This window comes from Lepidochelys olivacea (genome assembly GCF_965140295.1).
Source record: "Lepidochelys olivacea isolate rLepOli2 genome assembly, chromosome: 2".
Classification (NCBI taxonomy): domain Eukaryota; kingdom Metazoa; phylum Chordata; order Testudines; family Cheloniidae; genus Lepidochelys; species Lepidochelys olivacea.
The window spans coordinates 122,357,556-122,381,150 of record NC_140412.1 but is presented as its reverse complement, the minus strand read 5'-3'; the positions used below and the strand labels follow the sequence as shown (position 1 = coordinate 122,381,150).

General features: G+C 43.5%; 1 protein-coding gene across 1 annotated transcript; it reads right to left on the bottom strand.

The window, feature by feature from the left end:
• Positions 1 to 420: 420 nt before the first annotated feature.
• LOC311516750 (serpin B6-like) lies at positions 421 to 22,208 on the bottom strand (the record flags this gene model as incomplete). Its single annotated transcript, XM_084621092.1, has 7 exons — positions 22,007 to 22,208; positions 16,755 to 16,932; positions 12,744 to 12,902; positions 10,342 to 10,459; positions 9,961 to 10,103; positions 5,029 to 5,136; positions 421 to 459 (listed from the first exon to the last, which is right to left on the bottom strand). Exons 2-7 carry the CDS (start codon positions 16,920 to 16,922, stop codon positions 421 to 423), a joined length of 735 nt encoding a protein of 244 aa, XP_084477218.1. The 5' UTR covers positions 16,923 to 16,932; positions 22,007 to 22,208.
• Between the last annotated feature and the right edge of the window lie 1,387 nt (positions 22,209 to 23,595).

The following is a 23,595-nucleotide window of genomic DNA, read 5'->3' as shown; positions in this document are numbered from 1 at the left end:
TATTTCTGACTCTGCCATTATATTCCAGTGTGACTGTGGGCAAGTCACTTTGATATAATTTTCAGATGTGGGTGCCTACAGGTAATCACTTAAACCCAGATTTATGTACCTAAATAAAAAGCCTGATTTTCAGAATGCCTGATCCCCACAGATCCTGTTGGTTTAAAGTAAATTACGATGCATTTATATCAGTGTAAGAGCAAAATTTGGCTTGCAGAGTTTACACAAAATGTTGCAGGTGTCACCACTTTCCAAAGCATATCACATTGCTACAGATAATCATCAACTCTTGTGAAATGTGTAATTTGCCAGCTGTTGATGATTTGAAATTCTGAAAAAGAAATTCTCAGCAATCTTCTTACCTTTTCCATAACTAAGCATTTTGCACTAACAATAACACACAAAGTTCTCTTCTCAACCTCAGACATTGGTAAATCTGTGCATCTTGTTGAAAAGAGTCTGAGAAGGAAACAAAATATGAAAGTAAGAAAATCATATAATCATAGAAATGAAGGACTGGAAGGGACCTGAACAGGTCATCTAGTCCAGTCTCCTGCCCCAAGGCAGGACTAAGTATTTTCTATATCGTCCCTGACAGGTGTTTGTCTAACCTTTTCTTAAAAACTTCCAGTGATGGGATGTCAGTCCATGATCTGTTCCACCTTGCATTTTGCTGTAATCCTTGGAGAACCTTTCCCAGACCTGGAGAAGAGCTCTGTGTGGCTTGAAAGCCTGTCTCTCTTAACAGAATTTGGTCCAAAAATAGAGGCTACCTCACCATTCTCGTCTTTCTTGCAGTTAGGAAGTTTTTCCTGATGTTAAATCTACATATCCCTTGCTGTGATTTAAGTCCCTTACTTCTTGTCCTGTCCTCAGTGAATAAGGAAAACAATTTATCATTCTCCTCATTATAACAACCTTTTACGTACTTGAAGGCTGTGATCATGTCCCCCCTCAGTCTTCTCTTCTCCAGACTAAACAAACCCAACTTTTCCAATCTTTCCTTATTGGTTATGTTTTCTAGAGACTTTTAATTATTTTTTTTTTGGCTCTTCTCTGGACTTTCTCCAATTTGTCCATATCTTTCCCAAAGAACTGGACACAATACTCCAGCTGGGGCCTTATCAGTGCTAAGTAGAGTGGAAAAATTATTTCTCTTTTCTTGCTTACAAAATGAAAGGTGATATGTATAACACAATTTCAGAAGAACAGTGGATTAGAATTTGGAAGGGGAAAAGCACTAGATCATCCACGTGCAGAGTAAAGAATCTCAGCTCAGAGGAGGGGGACTCACATTTAATCCCTGCTCCAATGACAATTTAATTTGCACAAAGTGGACAAGCTTCAGTGGGAGAGACTCTAGACTACCTGATAGCCTAGGCCTCATGGCATTCTCCTGAGCAGTGAGAGCTTCAAATTCAACTCAGCCCTAGTCTACACTAGGACTTTAGTTCGAATTTAGCAGCATTAAATCGATGTAAACCTGCACCCGTCCACACGATGAAGCCCTTTATTTCGACTTAAAGGGCTCTTAAAATCAATTTCCTTACTCCATCCCTGACAAGTGGATTAGTGCTTAAATCGGCCTTGCCGGCTCGAATTTGGGGTACTGTGGAAACAATTCGACGGTATTGGCCTCCGGGAGCTATCCCAGAGTGCTCCATTTTGACCGCTCTTGACAGCACTCTCAACTCAGATGCACTGGTCAGGTAGACAGGAAAAGAACCGCGAACTTTTGAATCTCATTTCCTGTTTGGCCAGCGTGGCAAGCTGCAGGTGACCATGCAGAGCTCATCAGCAGAGCTGACCATGATGGAGTCCCAGAATCGCAAAAGAGCTCCAGCATGGACCAAACGGGAGGTACGGGATCTGATTGGTGTATGGGGAGAGAAATCCGTGCTATCAGAACTCCGTTCCAGTTTTCGAAATGCCAAAACCTTTGTCAAAATCTCCCAGGGCATGAAGGACAGAGGCCATAACAGGGACCCGAAGCAGTGCCGCGTGAAACTTAAGGAGCTGAGGCAAGCCTACCAGAAAACCAGAGAGGCGCACAGCCGCTCCGGGTCAGAGCCCCAAACATGCCGCTTCTATGATGAGCTGCATGCCATTTTAGGGGGTTCAGCCACCACTACCCCAGCCGTGTTGTTTGACTCCTTCAATGGAGATGGAGGCAATACGGAAGCAGGTTTTGGGGACAAAGAAGATGATGATGATGATGAGGTTGTAGATAGCTCACAGCAAGCAAGCGGAGAAACCGGTTTTCCCGACAGCCAGGAACTGTTTCTCACCCTGGATCTGGAGCCAGTACCCCCCGAACCCACCCAAGGCTGCCTCCTGGACCCAGCAGGCGGAGAAAGGACCTCCGGTGAGTGTACCTTTTAAAATACTATACATGGTTTAAAAGCAAGCATGTGAAAGGATTACTTTGCCCTGGCATTCGCGGCTCTCCTGGATATACTCCCAAAGCCTTTGCAAAAGGTTTCTGGGGAGGGCAGCCTTATTGCGTCCTTCATGGTAGGACACTTTACCACTCCAGGCCAGTAACACGTACTCGGGAATCATTGTACAACAAAGCATTGCAGTGTATGTTTGCTGGCGTTCAAACAACATCTGTTCTTTAGCTCTCTGTGTTATCCTCAGGAGAGTGAGATATAATTCATGGTCACCTGGTTGAAATAGAGTGCTTTTCTTCAGGGGACACTCAGAGGAGCCCATTCCTGCTGGGTTGTTTGCCTGTGGCTACACAGAAATGTTCCCCGCTGTTAGCCACAGGGAGGGGGGAGGGTTGAGGGGGTAGCCACGCGGTGGGGGGAGGCAAAATGCGACCTTGTAACAAAAGCACATGTGCTATGTATGTAATGTTAACAGCAAGGTTTACCCTGAAAGAGTGTAGCCACTATTTTATAAAATGTGTCTTTTTAAATACCGCTGTCCCTTTTTTTCCCTCAACCAGCTGCATGTGTTTCAATGATCACAGGATCTTCTCCTTCCCAGAGGCTAGTGAAGATTAGAAAGAAAAAAAAAACGCACTCGCGATGAAATGTTCTCCGAGCTCATGCTGTCCTCCCACACTGACAGAGCACAGACGAATGCGTGGAGGCAAATAATGTCAGAGTGCAGGAAAGCACAAAATGACCGGGAAGAGAGGTGGAGGGCTGAAGAGAGTAAGTGGCGGGCTGAAGACAGGGCTGAAAATCAAATGTGGCGGCAGCATGATGAGAGGAGGCAGGATTCAGTGCTGAGGCTGCTGGAGGACCAAACCAGTATGCTCCAGTGTATGGTTGAGCTGCAGCAAAGGCAGCTGGAGCACAGACTGCCACTACAGCCCCTGTGTAACCAACCGCCCTCCTCCCCAAGTTCCATAGCCTCCACACCCAGATGCCCAAGAACGTGGTGGGGGGGCCACCGGCCAACCAGCCACCCCACCACAGAGGATTGCCCGAAAAAAAGAAGGCTGTCATTCAATAAATTTTAAAGTTGTAAACTTTTAAAGTGCTATGCTTAAAGTGCTGTGTGGCATTTTCCTTCCCTCCTCCACCACCCCTTCTGGGCTACCTTGGTAGTCATCCCCCTATTTGTGTGATGAATGAATAAAGAATGCATGTATGTGAAGCAACAATGACTTTATTGCCTCTGCAAGCGGTGATTGAAGGGAGGAGGGGAGGGTGGTTAGCTTACAGGGAAGTAGAGTGAACCAAGGGGCGGGGGGTTTCATCAAGGAGAAACAAACAGAACTTGCGTAGCCTGGTCAGTCATGAAACTGGTTTTCAAAGCTTCTCTGATGCGTACCGCGCCCTCCTGTGCTCTTCTAACCGCCCTGGTGTCTGGCTGCGCGTAACCAGCAGCCAGGCGATTTGCCTCAACCTCCCACCCCGCCATAAACGTCTCCCCCTTACTCTCACAGATATTGTGGAGCACACAGCAAGTAGTAATAACAGTGGGAATATTGGTTTCGCTGAGGTCTAAGCGAGTCAGTAAACTGCGCCAGCGCGCCTTTAAACGTCCAAATGCACATTCTACCACCATTCTGCACTTGCTCAGCCTGTAGTTGAACAGCTCCTGACTACTGTCCAGGCTGCCTGTGTACGGCTTCATGAGCCATGGCATTAAGGGGTCGGCTGGGTCCCCAAGGATACATATAGGCATTTCAACATCCCCAACAGTTATTTTCTGGTCTGGGAATAAAGTCCCTTCCTGCAGCTTTTGAAACAGACCAGAGTTCCTGAAGATGCGAGCGTCATGTACCTTTCCCGGCCATCCCACACTGATGTTGGTGAAATGTCCCTTGTGATCCACCAGAGCTTGCAGCACTATTGAAAAGTACCCCTTGCGGTTTATGTACTCGGCGGCTTGGTGCTCCGGTGCCAAGATAGGGATATGGGTTCTGTCTATGGCCCCACCATAGTTAGGGAATCCCATTGCAGCAAAGCCATCCACTATGACCTGCACATTTCCCAGGGTCACTACCCTTGATATCAGCAGATCTTTGATTGCGTGGGCTACTTGCATCACAGCAGCCCCCACAGTAGATTTGCCCACTCCAAATTGATTCCCAACTGACCGGTAGCTGTCTAGCACTGCAAGCTTCCACAGGGCTATCGCCACTCGCTTCTCGACTGTGAGGGCTGCTCTCATCTTGGTATTCATGCGCTTCAGGGCAGGGGAAAGCAAGTCACAAAGTTCCATGAAAGTGCCCTTACGCATGCGAAAGTTTCGCAGCCACTGGGAATCGTCCCAGACCCGCAACACTATGCGGTCCCACCAGTCTGTGCTTGTTTCCCGAGCCCAGAATCGGCATTCCACAGCATGTACCTGCCCCATTAGCACCATGATGCATGCATTGGCAGGGCCCATGCTTTCAGAGAAATCTGTGTCCATGTCCTGATCACTCACGTGACCGCGCTGACGTCACCTCCTTGCCCGGTATCGCTTTGCCAGGTTCTGGTGCTGCATATACTGCTGGATAATGCGTGTGGTGTTTAACGTGCTCCTAATTGCCAAAGTGAGCTGAGCGGCCTCCATGCTTGCCTTGGTATGGCATCCGCACAGAAAAAAGGCGCGGAACGATTGTCTGCCATTGCTCTGATGGAGGGAGGGGTGACTGACGACACGGCTTACAGGGTTGGCTTCAAGGAGCTAAAATCAACAAAGGGGGTGGCTTTACATCAAGGAGTATTTCAGGCAGGACTTCACGGAGGGTTCCAATAAGAAATGGTGCACCTAAGTTATTGTTCTTATTGGAACAAGGAGGTTAGCCTGGCCTCTGATTGATACATGGCTAGATTTACCTCGCTGCACCTTCTCTGTGAGTGATTGCAGTGTGACCTAGAGGAATGAGTCCCCTAGACGGGGGAGGAGGCAAATGAGTACAAAACAAATCTGGTCTATTTCTTGTTTTGATCCACTCCATCTATCTTTTACATCTTTGGCTGGCAGCAGACGGTGCAGAAGGACTGCATGCCATCCACATCTCATGGCTGCTCAGCAGAAGATGGTGCAGTAGGACTGCTAGCCATCCTCATCTCTTGCCTGCCCGGCAGAAGATGATGCAATAGGACTGCTAGCAATTCGTATCGCCTGCCCGCTCACCATAAGACAGTTCAATAGGACTGACTGCAGGACTAAAGAGAATGACCTGGTCAAGTCACTCCAGATTTAGTCCCTGCGCCCATGTCTGCCCAGGCGCTCCCAGCCGACGTGGCCAGGAGCACCTCGGACATGACAAGGACAGCTACCAGTCGTACTGTACCGTCTGCTGCTACAAGGCAATGGGTTGCTGCTACTGTGTAGCAATGCCGTACCGCGTCTGCCAGCACCCAGGAGACATACAGTGACGGTTACCTGAGCGGGCTCCATGCTTGCCGTGGTATGGCGTCTGCACAGGTAACTCAGGAAAAAAAGCGCGAAAGGATTGTCTGCCCTTGCTTTCACGGAGGGAGGGAGGGAGGGAACAGGGGCCTGACGATATGTACCCAGAACCACCCGCGACAATGTTTTAGCCCCATCAGGCATTGGGATCTCAACCCAGAATTCCAATGGGCAGTGGAGACTGCGGGAACTGTGGGATAGCTATCCACAGTGCAACACTCCGGAAGTCGACTCTAGCCTTGGTACTGTGGAAGCGCTCCGCCGAGTTAATGCACTTAATGCACTTAGAGCATTTTCTGTGGGGGCACACACACTCGAATATATAAAACAAATTTCTAAAAAACCGACTTCTATAAATTCGACCTTATTCCATAGTGTAGACATACCCATAGAATCACAGAACTGGAATGGAGAAACTGAGATGCTAGGAAAGGTTAAACAACTTCCTGTATGTGTAGAATCCCAGTTTTCTTTGGCCTGCCCTCTGTCCATTGAGCCACATTGCCTCCCAAGTGTTGTAAGCTGGGACGAGTCAATATGTGACTGAACAAGAAGAATACTTCAAACAACCAGTTATCCTCTGGTAGCAGATTTCATTCCATCTGCAGCAGCATCTCTTTTTGGCTCTGATTTACTAATGCATTGCTAGATTTGAATATTTTGACACAGGGCCAGTGTTTGCTTCTAATGATGAGAATATAAAAGTACCCCCAAAATGTTGTTTAACTGAAATGTTTTCTGCAGTAGAAAGAATTCACAGTACATTGAGGAATTTCAACATTATGGGCCTGATTCTAGAGTAACTGTTGAAATCAATTTAAGTAACATTGGTGTAAAGCTTGTGTAAATAAGAACAGAATCAGGCCCATTGCTTTACGTTTGTTACTTAAGCATAAAATTTCAGTTTATTTCTGCTTATGTAGTTCTAAAATGCTGATTGTCAATATACGGTACTTTTTTGTAGTTGGCAGAATTTTTCACTCGGAATTTAACACAGTATCGTTTTAAATATTGTGCAGAATTGCACATAATGCAGAAGTACGTATAGCTTTGATTTTCTTTTCATGGAAGTCGGATTAATTTTTAATGCTTGGGTGCCTAAACACCAATATTCGTTTCTGTGAGTGGAAATGTATAGTTGTTCGTAGGCTCACGCTGATGTTTACTATCAGTGTCAGTATTGGAATTAGCACCACTTGAGTAATTTTTAATGTTAACTAACAGTGAAATATGATAATTCAAGAATATTCAGAATATCTGGCAATAAAATAACATTGGTCCATGTTTGTTTGGGGGAAAAAATAACATGCTACCAAGCTAAAACACTTTCCTTTAAATTTCGTGTCAGAGGAATATAGGTCTACAATGCATAGGAAGTATTTGCAAACTGGTTTATTTTCCTAAAACATATTGTTACTACAATAAGTTTTTGTAAATTCTACTCATGATAGTAGAAGGGTTGGTATTTGTACAGTTCAGTCATCAGGGGGATTAATTTACAGTGCTTTTAAACTAATCTTCTGGTTAAGGCCTGATCCTGGAAATACTTACTTAAGGGCTTAGTTTTAAGCATGTGAGTAATCCCATTGAAGTAACAGAATTTATATGATATGACTGGTTCTAATACCTATCTGTTTTCTTAAAACAAACCAGTTTTAAAAATACCTCCTCTGAATTGGGGATATGAATTTCTCTCACAGTGTAAATTTAAAAGGCCGTCTTTTATCGTAGTAGCATCTGGATTTTTTTCCAAACAATCATAGAACTGGAAGGGACCTCGAGAAGTTCTAGACCAGTCCCCTGCACTCATGGCAGGACTAATAATCTAGGCCATTCCTGACAGGCGTTTGTCTAACCTGCTCTTAAAAGTCTCCAATGATGGAGATTCCATAACCTCCCTAGGCAATTTATTCCAGTGCTTAACCACCCGGACAGTTAAAAAGTTTTTCCTAATGTCCAACCTAAACCTCCCTTGCTGCAATTTAAACCCACTGCTTTTTCTCCTCTCCTTAGAGGTTAAGGAAAACAATTTTTTCCCCTCCTCCTCCCCACAACCTTTTACATACTTGAAAACTGTTATGTCCCCCCTCAATCTTCTCTTTTGCAGACGAAACAAACCCAATTTTTCAATCTTCCCTCATAGGTCATGTTTTCTAGACCTTTAATCATTTTTTGTTGCTCTTTTCTGAACCGTCTCCTATTTGTCCACATCCTTTCTGAAATGTGGCGCCCAGAACTGGACACAATACTCCAGTTGAGGCCTAACCAGAGAAGAGTAGAGCGGAAGAATTACTTCTCATGTCTTGCTTACAACGCTCCTGCTAATACATCCCAGCATGATGTTTGCTTTTTTTGCAACAGCGTTACACTGTTGACTCATATTTAGCTTGTGTTCCACTACGACCCCCAGATCCCTTTCCACAGTACTCCTTCCTAGGCAGTCATTTCCCATTTAGTATGTGTGCAACTGATTGTTCCTTTCTAAGTGGAGTACTTTGAATTTGTCCTTATTGAATTTCATCCTATTTACTTCAGACCATTTCTCCAGTTTGTCTAAATCATGGCTTCTGGAATGCTGGCCTGACTATAGCATGGACTGGGCTGGGCAATAAAATTCTCTCTCTAAAAGATGGCATTGAGAGATAATAGGACTTCCAGGCACTCCTGAATGTCTTTCACCATCCAGGATGGGATGGGTACACACACAGGGTGGCTCACATTTCATTCAGTTTCTTGGTACGCAAATGGCCTGAGCTCTTCAGACTCATGTTACCAGTCCCTGTTTGTGCTATTTGGAGACAGCATCAAGAGGATGCATGAGCTTCTCCAAGAAGGAGGGCTGGCCTATCGCCACAATTAGCATTACTGTGTTATGCCTTGGGTAGAGTGGATGCACTTTAAGATGAGGAGATTTACACACGGTGGTGTGAGTAGCTATCAGTCCTACTGCACCGTCTGCTGCAAATGCAAGGAGCTGCTGCTGTGTAGCAATGCAGTACCACGTCTGCCAGCAGCACCCAGGAGACGTACGGTGACGGTGAACTGAGCGGACTCCATGCTTGCCGTGATATGGCAACTGCACAAGTAACCCAGGAAAAAAGGCGCAAAACGATTTTCTGCTGTTCCTTTCACGGAGGGAGGGAGGCCTGACGACATGTACCCAAAACCACCCACGACAATGTTTTTGTCCCATCAGGCATTAGGAGCTTAACCCAGAATTCCAATGGGCAGCGGAGACTGCGGGAACTATGGGATAGCTATCCAAAGTGCACCGCTCTGTAAATTGATGCTAGCCATGGTAGTGAGGATGCACTCTGCCAACTTAATGTGCTTAATGTGGACATACGCAATTGAGTGTATAAAATCGGTTTCTAAAAATTGACTTCTATAAAATTGACCTAATTTCGTAGTGTAGACAAGGCCTAAGTATAGCTGTTTTAGCTCCACTGACTGCAGTAGAGTTGCTCCTGATTTACATGGCTAATCCTCCTCAAAGCAATTGCCACACATTTTACAAATCAAAGCTTACAAGATGTGAGGTACTTGAGCATTATTTGTGTCCCAGTTTTATCACTGGGTAAAAACTGAAGCAGAAGGGACCAGTTTCTGTAAGTAAACTTAATTCTGTGGTAGTTCTGCACACAAAACAGCAACAGATTCAAGGACAGGGAGGTTAACTGACTTACAGGTTTTCTAACCACCGAACAATGTATGGAATCCCAAACTGTCTGACACTCATTTATCCACATTCTTCCCTTCTATGTTAAAATTCAGACTATTTTAAGTTCTGTAATTATGGTCAAGGTTACTGCCCTCCAACGCTGAAAAGATACACTGAGAGGTATAGCAGAAAACAGAGAGAGAATGAAGTAAACAAGGGATACATCTAAGCTAATGTATTTATTTGAAAATGCAGCTTCAAAGATATTTACAATAAACTAACCAAAGGGGTTGTGTTGAGGGGATGGGATGGGATAGAATAGAACAGAGGGTTGTGGTAAAGTGTATTTAGGGCAATCCTTATTAAAAGCATTTCTTGTTTTCTCTGGGTGAAGTGTACTGCAAAATTAGAGACATTTCTCTACTTCATACCTTGTTAATTTTAAATTGCATTTCCACTGTGCAATCCTTGTTGAATTGGGTTTCCCAGTTGCCTTTGAAGTAGATGGCATTCACCAAGACCAGTCTGGTCATTGAATCAACAACACCCTGAGCCAACAGATTCTGGATTTTACCTTTAGGGCACATTAAAGGAAGAATAGATTTTAGCTGGTACGCATCTATCTACTTAGTTGTGTTATTAACTACAGTATCTTCTACCAGCTGCACAATACAAGAACTTCATCTTAATCTGAAGGATTCAGTTCTGTTTTTCTTCTCCTTCCCTTATTGTATCTCTCCTATTGGCCATATGCTTTTTAAGCAGGCTTTAGCTGTTTAGAGAGACACTGTGGAACTCTGCAAGTTATTTACCTTCAGTTTTTTCTTCTACCCAGGAAATTATATGTTTTCTGGAATCTTCTGCAGCTCTAGAGAAGTCAAGTTGTTCTAGCTCTGCATGGTAGCATTTCCGGCAGGAGTCTATACATGTCTAGGACAAACTAAAGAGGATGCATTAACAATACATTTTTCTGGTGTGCAGTTGCAGAAGACTCAAACATAGAATCTACCTCTTCTTCTATTTTCTATTATTACCTTCTGAGTCAGAGCAGCTGGCTTACTGACAGATCAACAACAAGACTGCATGGTGAAGTGAGGCAATCAATTTGCTTCGGTTTGAGAGTACAAAGCTTTGTAAATTGGTCTCTAGAAAAGGTTTTTGTAACCCTCCCAGAGTATCTCAAACCTGATCTAGTTCAGAAGTGAAACCGCAGGGGGGTTATTTCTATATCTTTTTTGTACAGTATGTGTGGACCATATGTGTGACCTGCTCTTCAGCCTTAGGAAAGGTCTACTGTGAAAATGTCAATAGGTCAGTAATTACATGGTTAGGTCAAAATCATGCTGTCTTTCTCCAATTTGTATTTTGGAGTCTTCCATTTTATGGACAAAATGCCAAAGATGCCAAGTTTAAATATTTAATCACAGTGGTTTTAACTTTATTGAGAAGAGGAGCTCTGGATCATAGGGCTAATCTACACAAGGCTTTAACGTGCCTTGTGCGGTCGCAGCGTAGCGCTGGGAGACAGGTTTCCCAGCACTCTAAAAAAACCACCTCCCCGAAGGGCATAGCTCCCAGTGCTGGAGCACTGTTTACATGGGCGCTTTACAGCGCTACAACTTGCTGCACTCAGGGGGGTGTTTTTTTCACGCCCCTGAGAGAGAAAGTTGCAGTGCTGTTAATTGGCTGTGTAGACAAGCCCTGAGCCAATTTATACTGGCAATCTCTTTTAGTAATAAAATTACTGTAGATTGGGGAGGGTAAGGTTGATTGGCTTACTGAAAATGTAAGCTTGTTTTTTAGTCTAGGACTCAAGAGAGACTTTCAGTTACCTCTTAATTTTCTGAGATGAACGAAGCGGGTCAGAAAGAGTAAAGTTAAAATCAGGGGTACACTTTTTGGATACATTTTAAAAGGGAAATGTATACCCCAGTACCCGTTACTCTCAGCTAAGTCTTTGAAGAATTTCTAATCACTCTTGTCTGGTTTAAAAAAATAATTATGTGCCCATTGCTGTGTCCTTTGAATGCACTGTCCAATTTACGGGGAGAGAAGACACCTCAAAAAGTCACACCATAATGCCTATTGCCCTCCCTGTCCACCATTGGAAGGAAATTCTTAAAATCTTAGATCCTGGCCAAAAATGCCTGAGTGATTAATGGAATGCTGAAGAGTTCGGGTTTGTTGGGCCTTCCATTGACAACACTACATTCCAGTTCTCAAGAGTTCAGAGCTAGGGACTGTCAAACAATCAGCTGAGCACACAAATTGTTTGGATTTTACAAGGAGACTGGCTTTGGTTAGCCAGGTCCTGAACTACATAGTGCCTGTAGATTAAAGCCAATCCCTGGATTTGCACTCAGAAGTGGAAGCGTAGCAAATGTGTTATAACACAAAAGCAAACTGAACGTTTGACTTACTGCAAGAAATTTAAACGTCAATCTTAAGAAATAATTAGTGCCTGGTTTGTTAATTTCAGAAATAAGGGACTGTATCCATCATGAATGTCTTCACCTTTGTCCAGAGAAAGCACCTATAGAAAGAGACAGAAATACACTCAGCATGACCCACATGTGCTGAAACATGGGCTTTGGGACAGGTTAGTACAATGACTTTCAGAAGCTTAGAGATGAAAGCTGCAGCCTGAACACCCAAGGCAGCCTTAAAAGGGAAAGGATTTCCCATTACATAATACATTGGGAGCTCATTGTGCAGGTTCGAAGAGAGAAACTGCTGAAAAAACATTTTACCATGGAAATAAACATAGCTGTTTTGAAGAGACCCCTCACTCAGTCCTAGCTTTAGGGCACATAAATGAACAGTTCTGGAGAGTTAAAGGAAAACAATCAACTTGAAATCTACTCAGTTTCAAAACATGAATTTAAAGTAGCTTCAGGTCTCATATCTGTCTCTATATCCCCATGTCAATTTTTGTAGCTTTATAGTTGCATTTTTTAAATTTGTTTCATTGTGCAAAAGAGCCTGACAAACGGGGAAAATGTCTGTATGGAAGAAAGAGTGAAACACAAAGTGCTGTCAAATGCACAAACATACAAACTGGGGGGAAATGTCCCTCATTTTTCCTTAATCTTAACTGTTACTTGCAAGACTAAGAGGTTAAAGAAAAAAATTCAGACAAGGTAAGATTTATGTTGACGGTATCCCTTTCAACAGTCCTTTTCCCAAAGCTTCCAGCAATGTTTTGGAACTATGCCTTCAATTCAACCACTACCATAGGATGCTGCTGCCTTTGTCCCTTTGTAACAGGGCCTCCATTTTGCCTTCCATAATGCTTTATTTGTTGCATCATTTCATGTTTGCATTGTTCAATTCCCCATGCTTTTCCGTCTTCTTCTTTACTAAAATGAAGCACCTGATAATACAATAGTTAGCACAGGTTCTCTTGGGAATACATTCAAGAACAGATCTGGCTCTTATTTGAGCTTAAACATTAGTGAAATGAAGAAATGCTATGGATGACCTAGTGTTCCAGTACGTTAGTTCTTAGCTTTAATACAAGCAAGCTTTATTTACTAGAGATCAAGAACGACTCTTCTAGTATGAAACACTGTACTGCAGTAAGACACCCTGAAAAGCCCTTTCTAAGGGAAAACTTTAGTTCTACAGTGCTTTACTGTATGTGGGCAGGCAAATGTCAAAAGCGACAAAAATAGCCCAAGACCTCAGAGGCTTCCCAAAGGGCCACAACAGCCAACAGGGGAGGCAGGTGGTTCATCGAAGGAAGTGTCCCCATAGGACACAATAGGCCCAATTCAACCGAATGCAGTCTGGGATAACTCTGTGGGACATCCATGGTAAGTCTCTGGGCTAAATTCACTGATATCCGGTCTCGTTGGTCAACGGTTTTAAAATCAAGATCAGGCCATATTCTGCTTTCATTTACATAGATGTAAATCTGACACAATTCCATTGAAATCTAATAGTTATTCCAGTTTTACACCAATGTAACAGCAGAATTTGTCTCAATGTTTATTTAAACATAATTAGTACTAAAGCTTAAAATTAATCCTCAGTTTGAGTTCAGGTGACACACTGATTAAGATTGATTTTTTTTTTAAAATACTACCTCCCAAATGTTGAATTTGCTTAAAAGTAATAACTACTAAAAAAAAAAAAGCCATGATATGAATACCATAACAATTGCAGAGCTGTTGTACTGGTTGATATATTGAGCAAGAGATTTACTTACACAGAACAAGAGAATGTTTGCACGCACTAGTGCATGTAATTTTTAGCAACGTCTCCTAGTCTGGTAGTTAATCATTCTAAACAAAAGACATAGTCTTGTGATGTAAGCAAATAAGTCTTGTCTATTGCTATAGCTTTGATCCAAAGATCAAAAAAGGAATATTAACAGTTAGAAAACACTTGAGTGAAATAGTATTATTGTCTATGTATCTCTTTGAAGGTTGTGATAAACTATATATGAACTGTTTAATGGATAAATTACACTATGTTAATTGCCGTGATGTTTGGGAGGCAGAAGATTAAGCTTATTCTCTCAGGCCAAAAGGCTGCTGGAAATGTATAAAAACCCTGGGACACAATCCTCCTTCATCTCAGATCTGCTTTGGGTTTCAAGAAGGGGAAACCCTAAGCCATAAGAATTGAGATCCCCAGTCAGTGACTGGAGTCACCCCGAATATGGATATTGGACTATAACCTACAGACTATTTCTAAAAGGACTTTTGGCAACTAAAAACTCATCTCTGTTATGTATCTGAACCTCAGGAATGGAATTCAAGTCTGTATGTATATTGATCTTTTATCCAACACTAACTCTTTTCGTTTTTCATAAATTTTAGTTTAGTTAAGAATTGACTATAAGCATGTATTTTGGGTAAGAGCTAAGTTATAAGTGGACCTGGATGTGTGCCTGACCCTTTGGGATTGGAAGAACCTTTTATTTTATATGATGAGATAAGATTTTTAGTAATCATCATCATATCTGACATGTGAGTCTGGATGGAGGCCTGAGACTGGGTACTTTAAAGGAACTGCATTATTTGGACTTCTGAGTAACCAGTGAGGTAATATAGAAGCTGTTTTGTGCTGGCTTGGTAAATCTAAGTATTGGAATATCCACCAGCTTTTGGGGTTTGTCTGCCCAGTTCTGACTGCAGTTCACCCTAATTGAGTGACCTCAGCTGGCTCCCACGGGCAGTTACAAGGCCAATTCTAAAAGTCCTTACATATTATAGGGAATCAGTTTCAACTTCACCCTATTTTACTGTTGAAGCTGCAAGTTTAGGCAAACTCTTCCCCTCCCCTAAACCCAATATTGTATAAGGCTCTAAGTACACAGCTGTAAATTTAGTTCTGAAATTTGTAATTCTCACCTCAGGACCCCTTTCATACTACACTAAAAACCTACAAGCTAAGAGAACCTAAAAGGGTATGTAGCTACAACACAGAAGTCCTTCTTTGCAGACAGATCTCAGGGCCTCAACTCCATGCTCATCTTCCCTGACTCCTGCCAATTTTGCCACCATTGATCACCTTCTTTTTCTAAATCTTGTTCTGTCTTTGCATTTGTAACTCTGTCTCCTGGTTCTCCTCTTAGGTCTTTGCTTGACCTTTCAGTGGGACCTCAGGGCTCCATACTTGGCACCCAACTCTTCTTCCCTAGGCCCTCTTTCTCTCTCGAGGTTCTGAGTGCTCATTGGAGCAGGATTTGGCATTAAGAGTTTAATGAACTAGGCCTACATTTTCAAAAGTGACTAGTGATTTTTTTGGTTGCCCAACTTGACACCTTAGAGGGGGCCTGATTTTAAGAAAATGCTCCTGGCTATGTTTTTAAGACATATTTAGGGGATTAGTATAATCTGATATTAACCCCAGAGAATGTAATTGAAGAAGTTCTTTTCTAACTCTTGAGGCAGCTAGACAGCTCTTTTTCAAGACACCTCAGCTGTATGGTGCCACCAAAATTCTACTCTCAGGCTCGCAAGGATGACAATGGGAGTTTTCCATAGGTACAGAACATTCAGTAGAGATATCTGGTTCATAGATACTAAGGTCAGAAGGGACCATTATGATCATCTAGTCCGACCTCCTGCACAACGCAGGCCACAGAATCTCACCCACCCACTCCTGCGAAAAACCTCTCACCTATGTCTGAGCTATTGAAGTCCTCAAATCGTGGTTTCAAGACTTCAAGGAACAGAGAATCCTCCAGCAAGTGACCCGTGCCCTATGCTACAGAGGAAGGCGAAAAACCTCCAGGGCCTCTTCCAATCTGCCCTGGAGCAAAATTCCGTCCCAACCCCAAATATGGCGATCAGCTGAACCCTGAGCATATGGGCAAGATTCACCAGCCAGATACCCAGGAAAGAATTTTCTGTAGTAACTCAGATCCCACCCCATCTAACATCCCATCACAGGCCATTGGGCCTATTTACCATGAATATTTAAAGATCAATTAATTACCAAAATCATGTTATTCTATCATACCATCTCCTCCATAAACTTATTAAGTTTAATCTTAAAGCCAGATCGGTCTTTTGCCCCCACTGCTTCCCTTGGAAGGCTATTCCAAAAGTTCACTCCTCTGATGGTTAGAAACCTTCATCTAATTTCAAGTCTAAACTTCCCAATGATCAGTTTATATCCATTTGTTCTTGTGTCCACAGTGGTACTGAGCTTAAATAATTCTTCTCCCTCTCCGGTATTTATCCCTCTGATATATTTATAGAGAGCAATCATATCTCCCCTCAACCTTCTTTTAGTTAGGCTAAACAAGCCAAGCTCCTTGAGTCTCCTTTCATAAGACAGAAAGAAAAGGAGTACTTGTGGCACCTTAAAGACTAACCAATTTATTTGAGCATAAGCTTTCGTGAGCTACAGCTCACTTCATCAGATGCATTATGAAGTGAGCTGTAGCTCACGAAAGCTTATGCTCAAATAAATTGGTTAGTCTCTAAGGTGCCACAAGTACTCCTTTTCTTTTTGCGAATACAGACTAACACGGCTGCTACTCTGAAACCTTTCATAAGACAGGTTTTCCATTCCTCAGATCATCCTAGTAGCCCTTCTCTGTACCTGTTCCAGTTTGAATTCATCCTTCTTAAACATAGGAGACCAGAACTGCACACAGTATTCCAGGTGAGGTCTCACCAGTGCCTGGTATAAGGGTACTAAAACCTCCTTATCTCTACTGGAAATACAAAGTTGTGTTAAGTGGTTCAAGTTTATCCAGACATACCTTTGCCATCTGGGCTGCAGTGTTCACTTTTGCACACAAAAAAACCATGGACAAAGCAGAGGAGATACTCAAAGGAGAAAAGAATAAGTTCTGTGTATTGGCATTTTCACTCAGCTTTTTGAATAGGTTGAGTGCAAAGGTGGTGTTTCCTTTACTGAGGTTATCCATGGTTCAGAACCTATAAGATAAAACACAAAGGAAAGGTCACATAAGATACAGATTTAAAATATAATGGAGTATTTACTGTGCCAGATTCTCAGCTGGTATAAAGCACCATAACTCCACTGAAGTTTTACACCACCTCAGGATCTAGCACAGTGTCAAATAAGTTTAAGGATCACGTGTTCTCTCTCTCAAAATCTGAGTTTATATAAAAGAGCCTTCAGATAGCAAGTGGGACAAACTCACACAAATTGCAAAGTTTTCCAACACTCTAAGATTCATGTTGATTTTCAATAGCATTAAAAGCTATTTTTCAGGAATTCAGTACCTATCTAGCAGACTGTCTAATCACATGAATACAATTTATATTTCATATAATGTTTTATATTTCATATTTAATTTTAATATTTAATACATTTTATATAATATTTTCATATAATATGTTTTATATGTAATGGTCATTATTGCAGGCATGTTGTTTAAGTCACAGCTATGCAATTCTTAATGCCTCAAATTTACTTTAATCCAACCTGTAGTACATAGTTATTTGAATTTATATTAGATTCTCTGGTGTAAAATAGTCACTGGATGAGCTGGGTTGATAACTTTGTCAACTGATTTTGGGTGTAAAGTTCTATAAACACCTGCCTTATTCACTCATTAGTGGTAAATCCCCATATTGCTTCCCGCTGCTTTCTAGGATAGTGTTTGTCTTCTATTTCACAGCAGAGTTATGGAGAGTGGATCCTGTGACTATATGTTCTAGGGGGTGGAGTGCCACTTCTGCAGACATAGGGAAGAGAAATGGGAAGAGAAATAGGAAAATATAATAGGAAGTAGGAGAGGGAGGTTGTGAGGGTGAGGGAAACGCAAGTAAGACAAGAGCTCTTTATTGCAGTCTTCTCTCTTTAACGGTTCATCCCTTTCTTACTTCCGGTTCATCCCTTTCTTACTTCCGTTCCTGTTTCCTCCTGACACCTCAATTAGAGGGCAATTGTTCAGCAGTGATTTTGTTTTATACTCTCAGCCCATCTATTCCTGTCTGTCAGTGACCAACTGGAAATTCTGCTTCCAGCATTTCTCATTCAACCAATTGGGACACTGACAGCAATCACGACAAGAATGTATTACCCTTAATTCACATTGTAGCATGACAGAACCTTTAGGATTAAAGAAAGTCTAATGAAGATGTGTAGTAGACATATGTGCCCATCCAAGAACACATATTAATAATAAAACAAACCAGCGTTGACATTTGATGACCGTTCTATAGCTTATATGAAGCGAATCTGGTTAGCTCGGTCCAATAGCCCATGAAAAGGAGTCCACACTACAGTCTCTTTATTAATCTCCATTAACTTAATGGCTTTATTTTCATATTGCCGCCCAGTAGTTGCTCATTGTAAATATACTTGTGCATAAAGAAATTACTGGAAAGCTCCCAATTACAGCTGATGATATCTTTTGTATTTTCAGAACCTATGACCAGCAGGCAATACTAATTGAAATTAATGGTGTGGAGGATTTATTTGGTTATTGATATGGCAATAAAGAGCGAGAACAAACTACAGAGACTCGACAAAACTGTCAAGGCAACTTTCTAATAAAAATATTCTAAAAATATTCAGCTATTTAGGGGATTTCTCAAGTGCACCCTCATAGCGCAGTAACAAAGAAATCATTATTGTAGAAGGATGGACTGCTGATTACAGTGCTATTTTGGGACGCAGGAGACCCAGTATCAACTCCCTGCTCTACTACAGACTGCCTGTGTGGCCTTGGGCAAGACACACAGGCTAGGTCTACACTGCAACAAAGACCTGAGGGACAGATGTGGCTAGTCTGGGTCAGCTGACTCAGGCAGCAGGGTTATAAAACTGTAGTGTAAAATTCAAGCTTAGGCTGGAGCCTAGGCACTGAGACCCGGTGAGAGGGGAGGGTCCGATTGTACCACTGAATCTAAAAAACAAAACAAAAAAAAGGGGGGGGGGGAAGGGAGGAATTATTGTTGGTCATCATGACATCCAGAGATTACAAATTAGTTTCTGTTGCAGTGTTACCAGAAACATGAAGTCTGATTCAGTCCATGTTTGGTTACCCTAAGTACCACTGGAACATGAGACACTTCTGCACTGTAAAGCTTAGATTGAATTTAAAAAAAGAATCCACAGAGAATTTTACACCACATACACAGGTAAAGACTTGCACTTCTCTTGTGCAGATGTCATACATGATTTAGAGTTTTAATTCCTGCAGAGTTTTTTGTTTGTTTTTTGCATCATGTAGTTTTTTGGCACTATTAAAACACCTTGAAATTAAATGGCACGATGATTTAAATTAAATGTATTCTGTTACAGAAAAAAATCAGACTCAGTACTGTCACTTGTTCTTTGTCCTCCTTGACCCCAAAACTAGGAGACATAGAACAGCAAAATATAAATCTGTTAGCTCCTAAACACCTCTGACCAAATACTGCAAGACCGATCTGTCTTAATCATGCAATCTTATTACCAAAGAAAGAAGTTTATCAGAACCCTCTGTCTTAATCACGCAGTCTTATTACCAAAGACAGAAGTTTATCAAAACCCTCTGTCTTAATCACGCGGTCTTATTACCAAAGACAGAAGTTTATCAAAACCCTAAAACAGATAATCAGCATCCGAATGGACACTCACCCTGGTTCCAAAAATAGTGCTACTACCTTGGAAATAGCAGGAATACATTGACTCCATTTGATTTAGAATGTTAATTGACCATCTGGATTAAAGCTCTTTAACACAGTTTGAGGGCAATGTTACCAAGTAAATAAATTATCAGCCTTTTTCCATTTTACAATAATCCTATTAGGAAAAGAACACTCGTCTCCCTCTCCCTTAGAGGAATGCATTTCTCTGTGGTTAACAGGTCTATGTATACCACAGTCCACACCATTAGACCTAGCCGATCAGATTCCTTTCATGACCATGATAATGGAGCTGCTTTTTTAGTTTCCCAAACAGAGTGGAATCTGTATGTGTGCTGGTACAGACTGCTACATGGCAGAGGGAATAAACTTCTGGGATCTCATAAAAGGGTATTGCTCGTATTTCCCCTTTGCTCTGTGTTGTGTAGGATAACTCCCTGCATTACAGTGCGAGTTTCCATGCCACAACAGACAATTCTTTTGGAATTTAGAAAAATTTCTAGATCTATGGTCAATACAGTCCAAGTAAGAAACAATCCTGCAATCCTGACAGCTGCCACAGGCTTTATAGTCTTGCAAATTTCCAGTGTATTTCTCCTCTAGTTACTGAAGCTGAGAGAGGGAAAAGAGTCAAAATTAGGGGAAAAAATCAAATGTATTTGATAACTGCTAACCTGCATATACATGAGAATAAATGCTACCTTTTCTAGAATTGATATTACATTTAAAAACTATCACAGAGATATTAAGGGGCTATAGTGCTAACAGAGCACTTCATTTCATGTTGTTCATCACAGTGCATCTGAGGCATGTGTCAGGTAGCGGTGTGTATCATATTGTCCATCTCTGTTTAAATACTGTACTTAACGTATACATATTCAATAAATCCAGTTGAATGAAACAAAAAGTTATGGAGTAGAAATGGGAAACTAGGAGATGTGACGGATTTGTTTATCAAAGGGCTTGCTCCCCTTCCAAACTGCATTATGTTCCAGCTTCTTGTTCTTGACTTCAAGGCCCTGCATAACTGGTCTACTTTCTTTGTCTGTTCATTCCAGCAACATCCCGTGCCCAAACCGCCCCATTCCCTCCATTCTGCCAATGCTAGCAAACATCAAATTTGTACAGGACTCAGATTTTAAGGATCACGATGGTCTCTCATGACTATCTGCATAAGCCCAATAGCTTCACTCTCCTTATAAGCGTGTGAAGATACTTCACACATGTTCATCAGGGCAACATCAACCCCATAACTTGTGGCTGAACTACAGCATCTCTTTTGGAAATACAGCCAATCTTAATTTAAAAATGTGAAGTGTCTGAGAAGCCATCAGGTCTTTAGGGAGATTATTCCAATGATTAATTATCCTCCCTGTTCAAAATTTGTACTTTACTTTCCATTTGATTGTGTCAAGCTTCAACTTCCAGCTATAGGATCTCATCATGTTTCTGTCTGCTAAATTAAAGAACCTCTTCTACCAAATATCGTCTCTCCTTCTTGGCACTTCTCTCATGCATGAAACACCCTTCTTGAATTAGTCTGCAAAGTAACTTCAATCCTCATATTTAAATCTTTCCAGAGGACCCACTCCATATGTGACACCTACAAGCCAGCAACCTGTGCTGCGTGTACCACACCCACCAGGTCTGCCCTAGCCCACCGGCAAGGGAACCAGGGAAGGGTCCTTGGCTGGCACTAAGAAACCCAGCGCCAGGCGCACAGAATCACAGGGTTAGGAGGGACCATAAGGCTAAATAACCCCCCTCCTCCACCTGGTCTTACTGGGAGGAGGAAACCACAGGCTGAGCCACCTTCTCAAGGCAGGAAAGGCCCCCAGGTGCCTATTGTGAGGTGGAGTCAAGATTCCGGGGGCCGGTCTCCTAGGAGCCTGACTCCTCCCCTGTCCCCCCCATACGCTGCCCCCTCGCTCCCGCCCATCCCACCAGGAGCACAGGGTGCCGCACCCCCCGGCCTGGCGGCTTCCATCACACGCGGGGCTCACGGTTCGGTTCCTGGCTCTCACCCCGCACCGCACACGCTCTCCCAGCGCCCCGAGCAGGAGCGCTCACTGCAAGAGAAACGAAACTCACCGGACACCAGCCGGACCCTCCCCCCGCCGCCGCCGCCGCCGCCGCCCTCGGCTGCTTGAGCCAACCCCGTTGGGGCCGCTGCCCGGGCCCGACTCCGCCTCCCAGCGTCTCCTGCCCGCCCGCCAGACCCGAGCGACCCCGAGCCCCAGGCTGGAAACTAAACACAAGTCGCAGCCCCGGCCCCGGCCGGCTCCGGGTTCCCACCGCGCCCCAGGCAGCGAGCGCGGCAGCTCCCGCCCCACACGCGGGCGGCCCCCGGGCACCGCGGCAGGGGGCGCCAGGCCGGGGCTGGAACCAGGGGCGGCGGCTGCGGTACCGGCGCGGGAGCGGCTGGCGGCGTCGATCGCTGCTGAGCGCAGGTCGAGTGAAGCGGCTCCGGTGGCGCTGGGCAAAGGGGAGGTGGCCTCGGGCTTGTGTTAGCTCCGCTGAGCCCCGGCGTCCCGCCCTCCTGTCCCCGGAAGCGCCCGGAGCCCCCCACGGGGCGTTTCATCCCTCAGCCTCCGCCCGTCGCTGGTTTCCTGCACCAGCGGGTTTGCCTTGTTCTGTTCGGGGTAAATTTCATTCATGCTGCTCCCGGCAGGTTCATGGAAGCAAGTCACTAAGGCCCTGCCTAGACTAGGAAAAGGAGATGTGTTTGCCAAGTGTGTTCCCGAACATTGCAAATAACATGATTTTAAACACCACTGTGCAACCTCATGCACACAAAGACAATGGTCTTTCTAAAAGTCTCAGCTGGGCGTAATCGTGCTTAATTTTGTGCTAGGTCTTGCCAGGGCTGAGCCCAGCACCTCTAGGCTTGGCAGTTCATAGCCCTGGCACCTCTGGGTTTGCTGCATCTGTTATGTATGTAAAAAATTGCTTGAGCCCTGGCACCTCTTTCATTACAAATTAAGCACTGGGCATAATCAACCCTAGTTAAGTGACTATCATTTTGGAATGGTAACAAGGAAACTATTAAAAGTGCTTGGAATATCATATCAGACAAGTGACAACCCCTCCTCCTCCAAAACCCCACTGTCTATAATCAGCTAAATCACCCATTTCAATAGTAGATACATAATCTCAGCGTGTGGTTTTTTATTGCTTTAAGTGCAAATCATACACTAGAGTTATGGCTTAAAGCAGGGATCAGCAACCTCTGGCACACGGCCTGTCAGGGAAATCTGCTGGCGGGCCGGGACGGTTTGTTTACCTGCAGGGTCCACAGGTTCAGCCAATCACAGCTCCCAGTGGCTCGGGTTCGCTGTTCCAGGCCAATGGGGGCTGTGGGAAGCGGCGGCCAGCACATCCCTTGGCCCACGCTGCTTCCCACAGCCCCCATTGGCCTGGAACGGCGAACCGGCCAGTGGAAGCTGCAATCGGCCAAATCTGTGGACACTTCAGGTAAACAAACCGTCCCAGCCTGCCAGCGGATTTCCCTGACGGGCTGCGTGCCAAAGGTTGCCGATCCCTGGCGTAAAATATCAGCTAAAAGCACATTGGAATTTGTGTAAATAACAGGAATATCTTTGCTAAAATGCATTCTTGAAATGAAAGCCTATTTTTTCTACTTTATTTGTGAAACAGATATCTAGGAATGGGTTCAAATTACAACTAGTAATTACATTAACAACACATTACTGTTGTTTGAATGCTGCAGGTTTTAGATCATATGTCCATACGCATTATAGTCAGATAGGAGGCATGGTGGCGAAAGTTTTCATATCAGTTGTGCTCATCAGACCTGTTAGACAATTTAATTTACAAACATTTTCAAAAGATCAGGCACAGGAACAAACGTTAGTATGAGCAACATGACACACCTGTATAGCCCTCTAGAAACAGCAGCTGGTCATGAAATGGACAAAGATGACAAGTTCACTAGCTGGGGAGGCTAGGCCAATTCACTAACTCTATGCCAACATT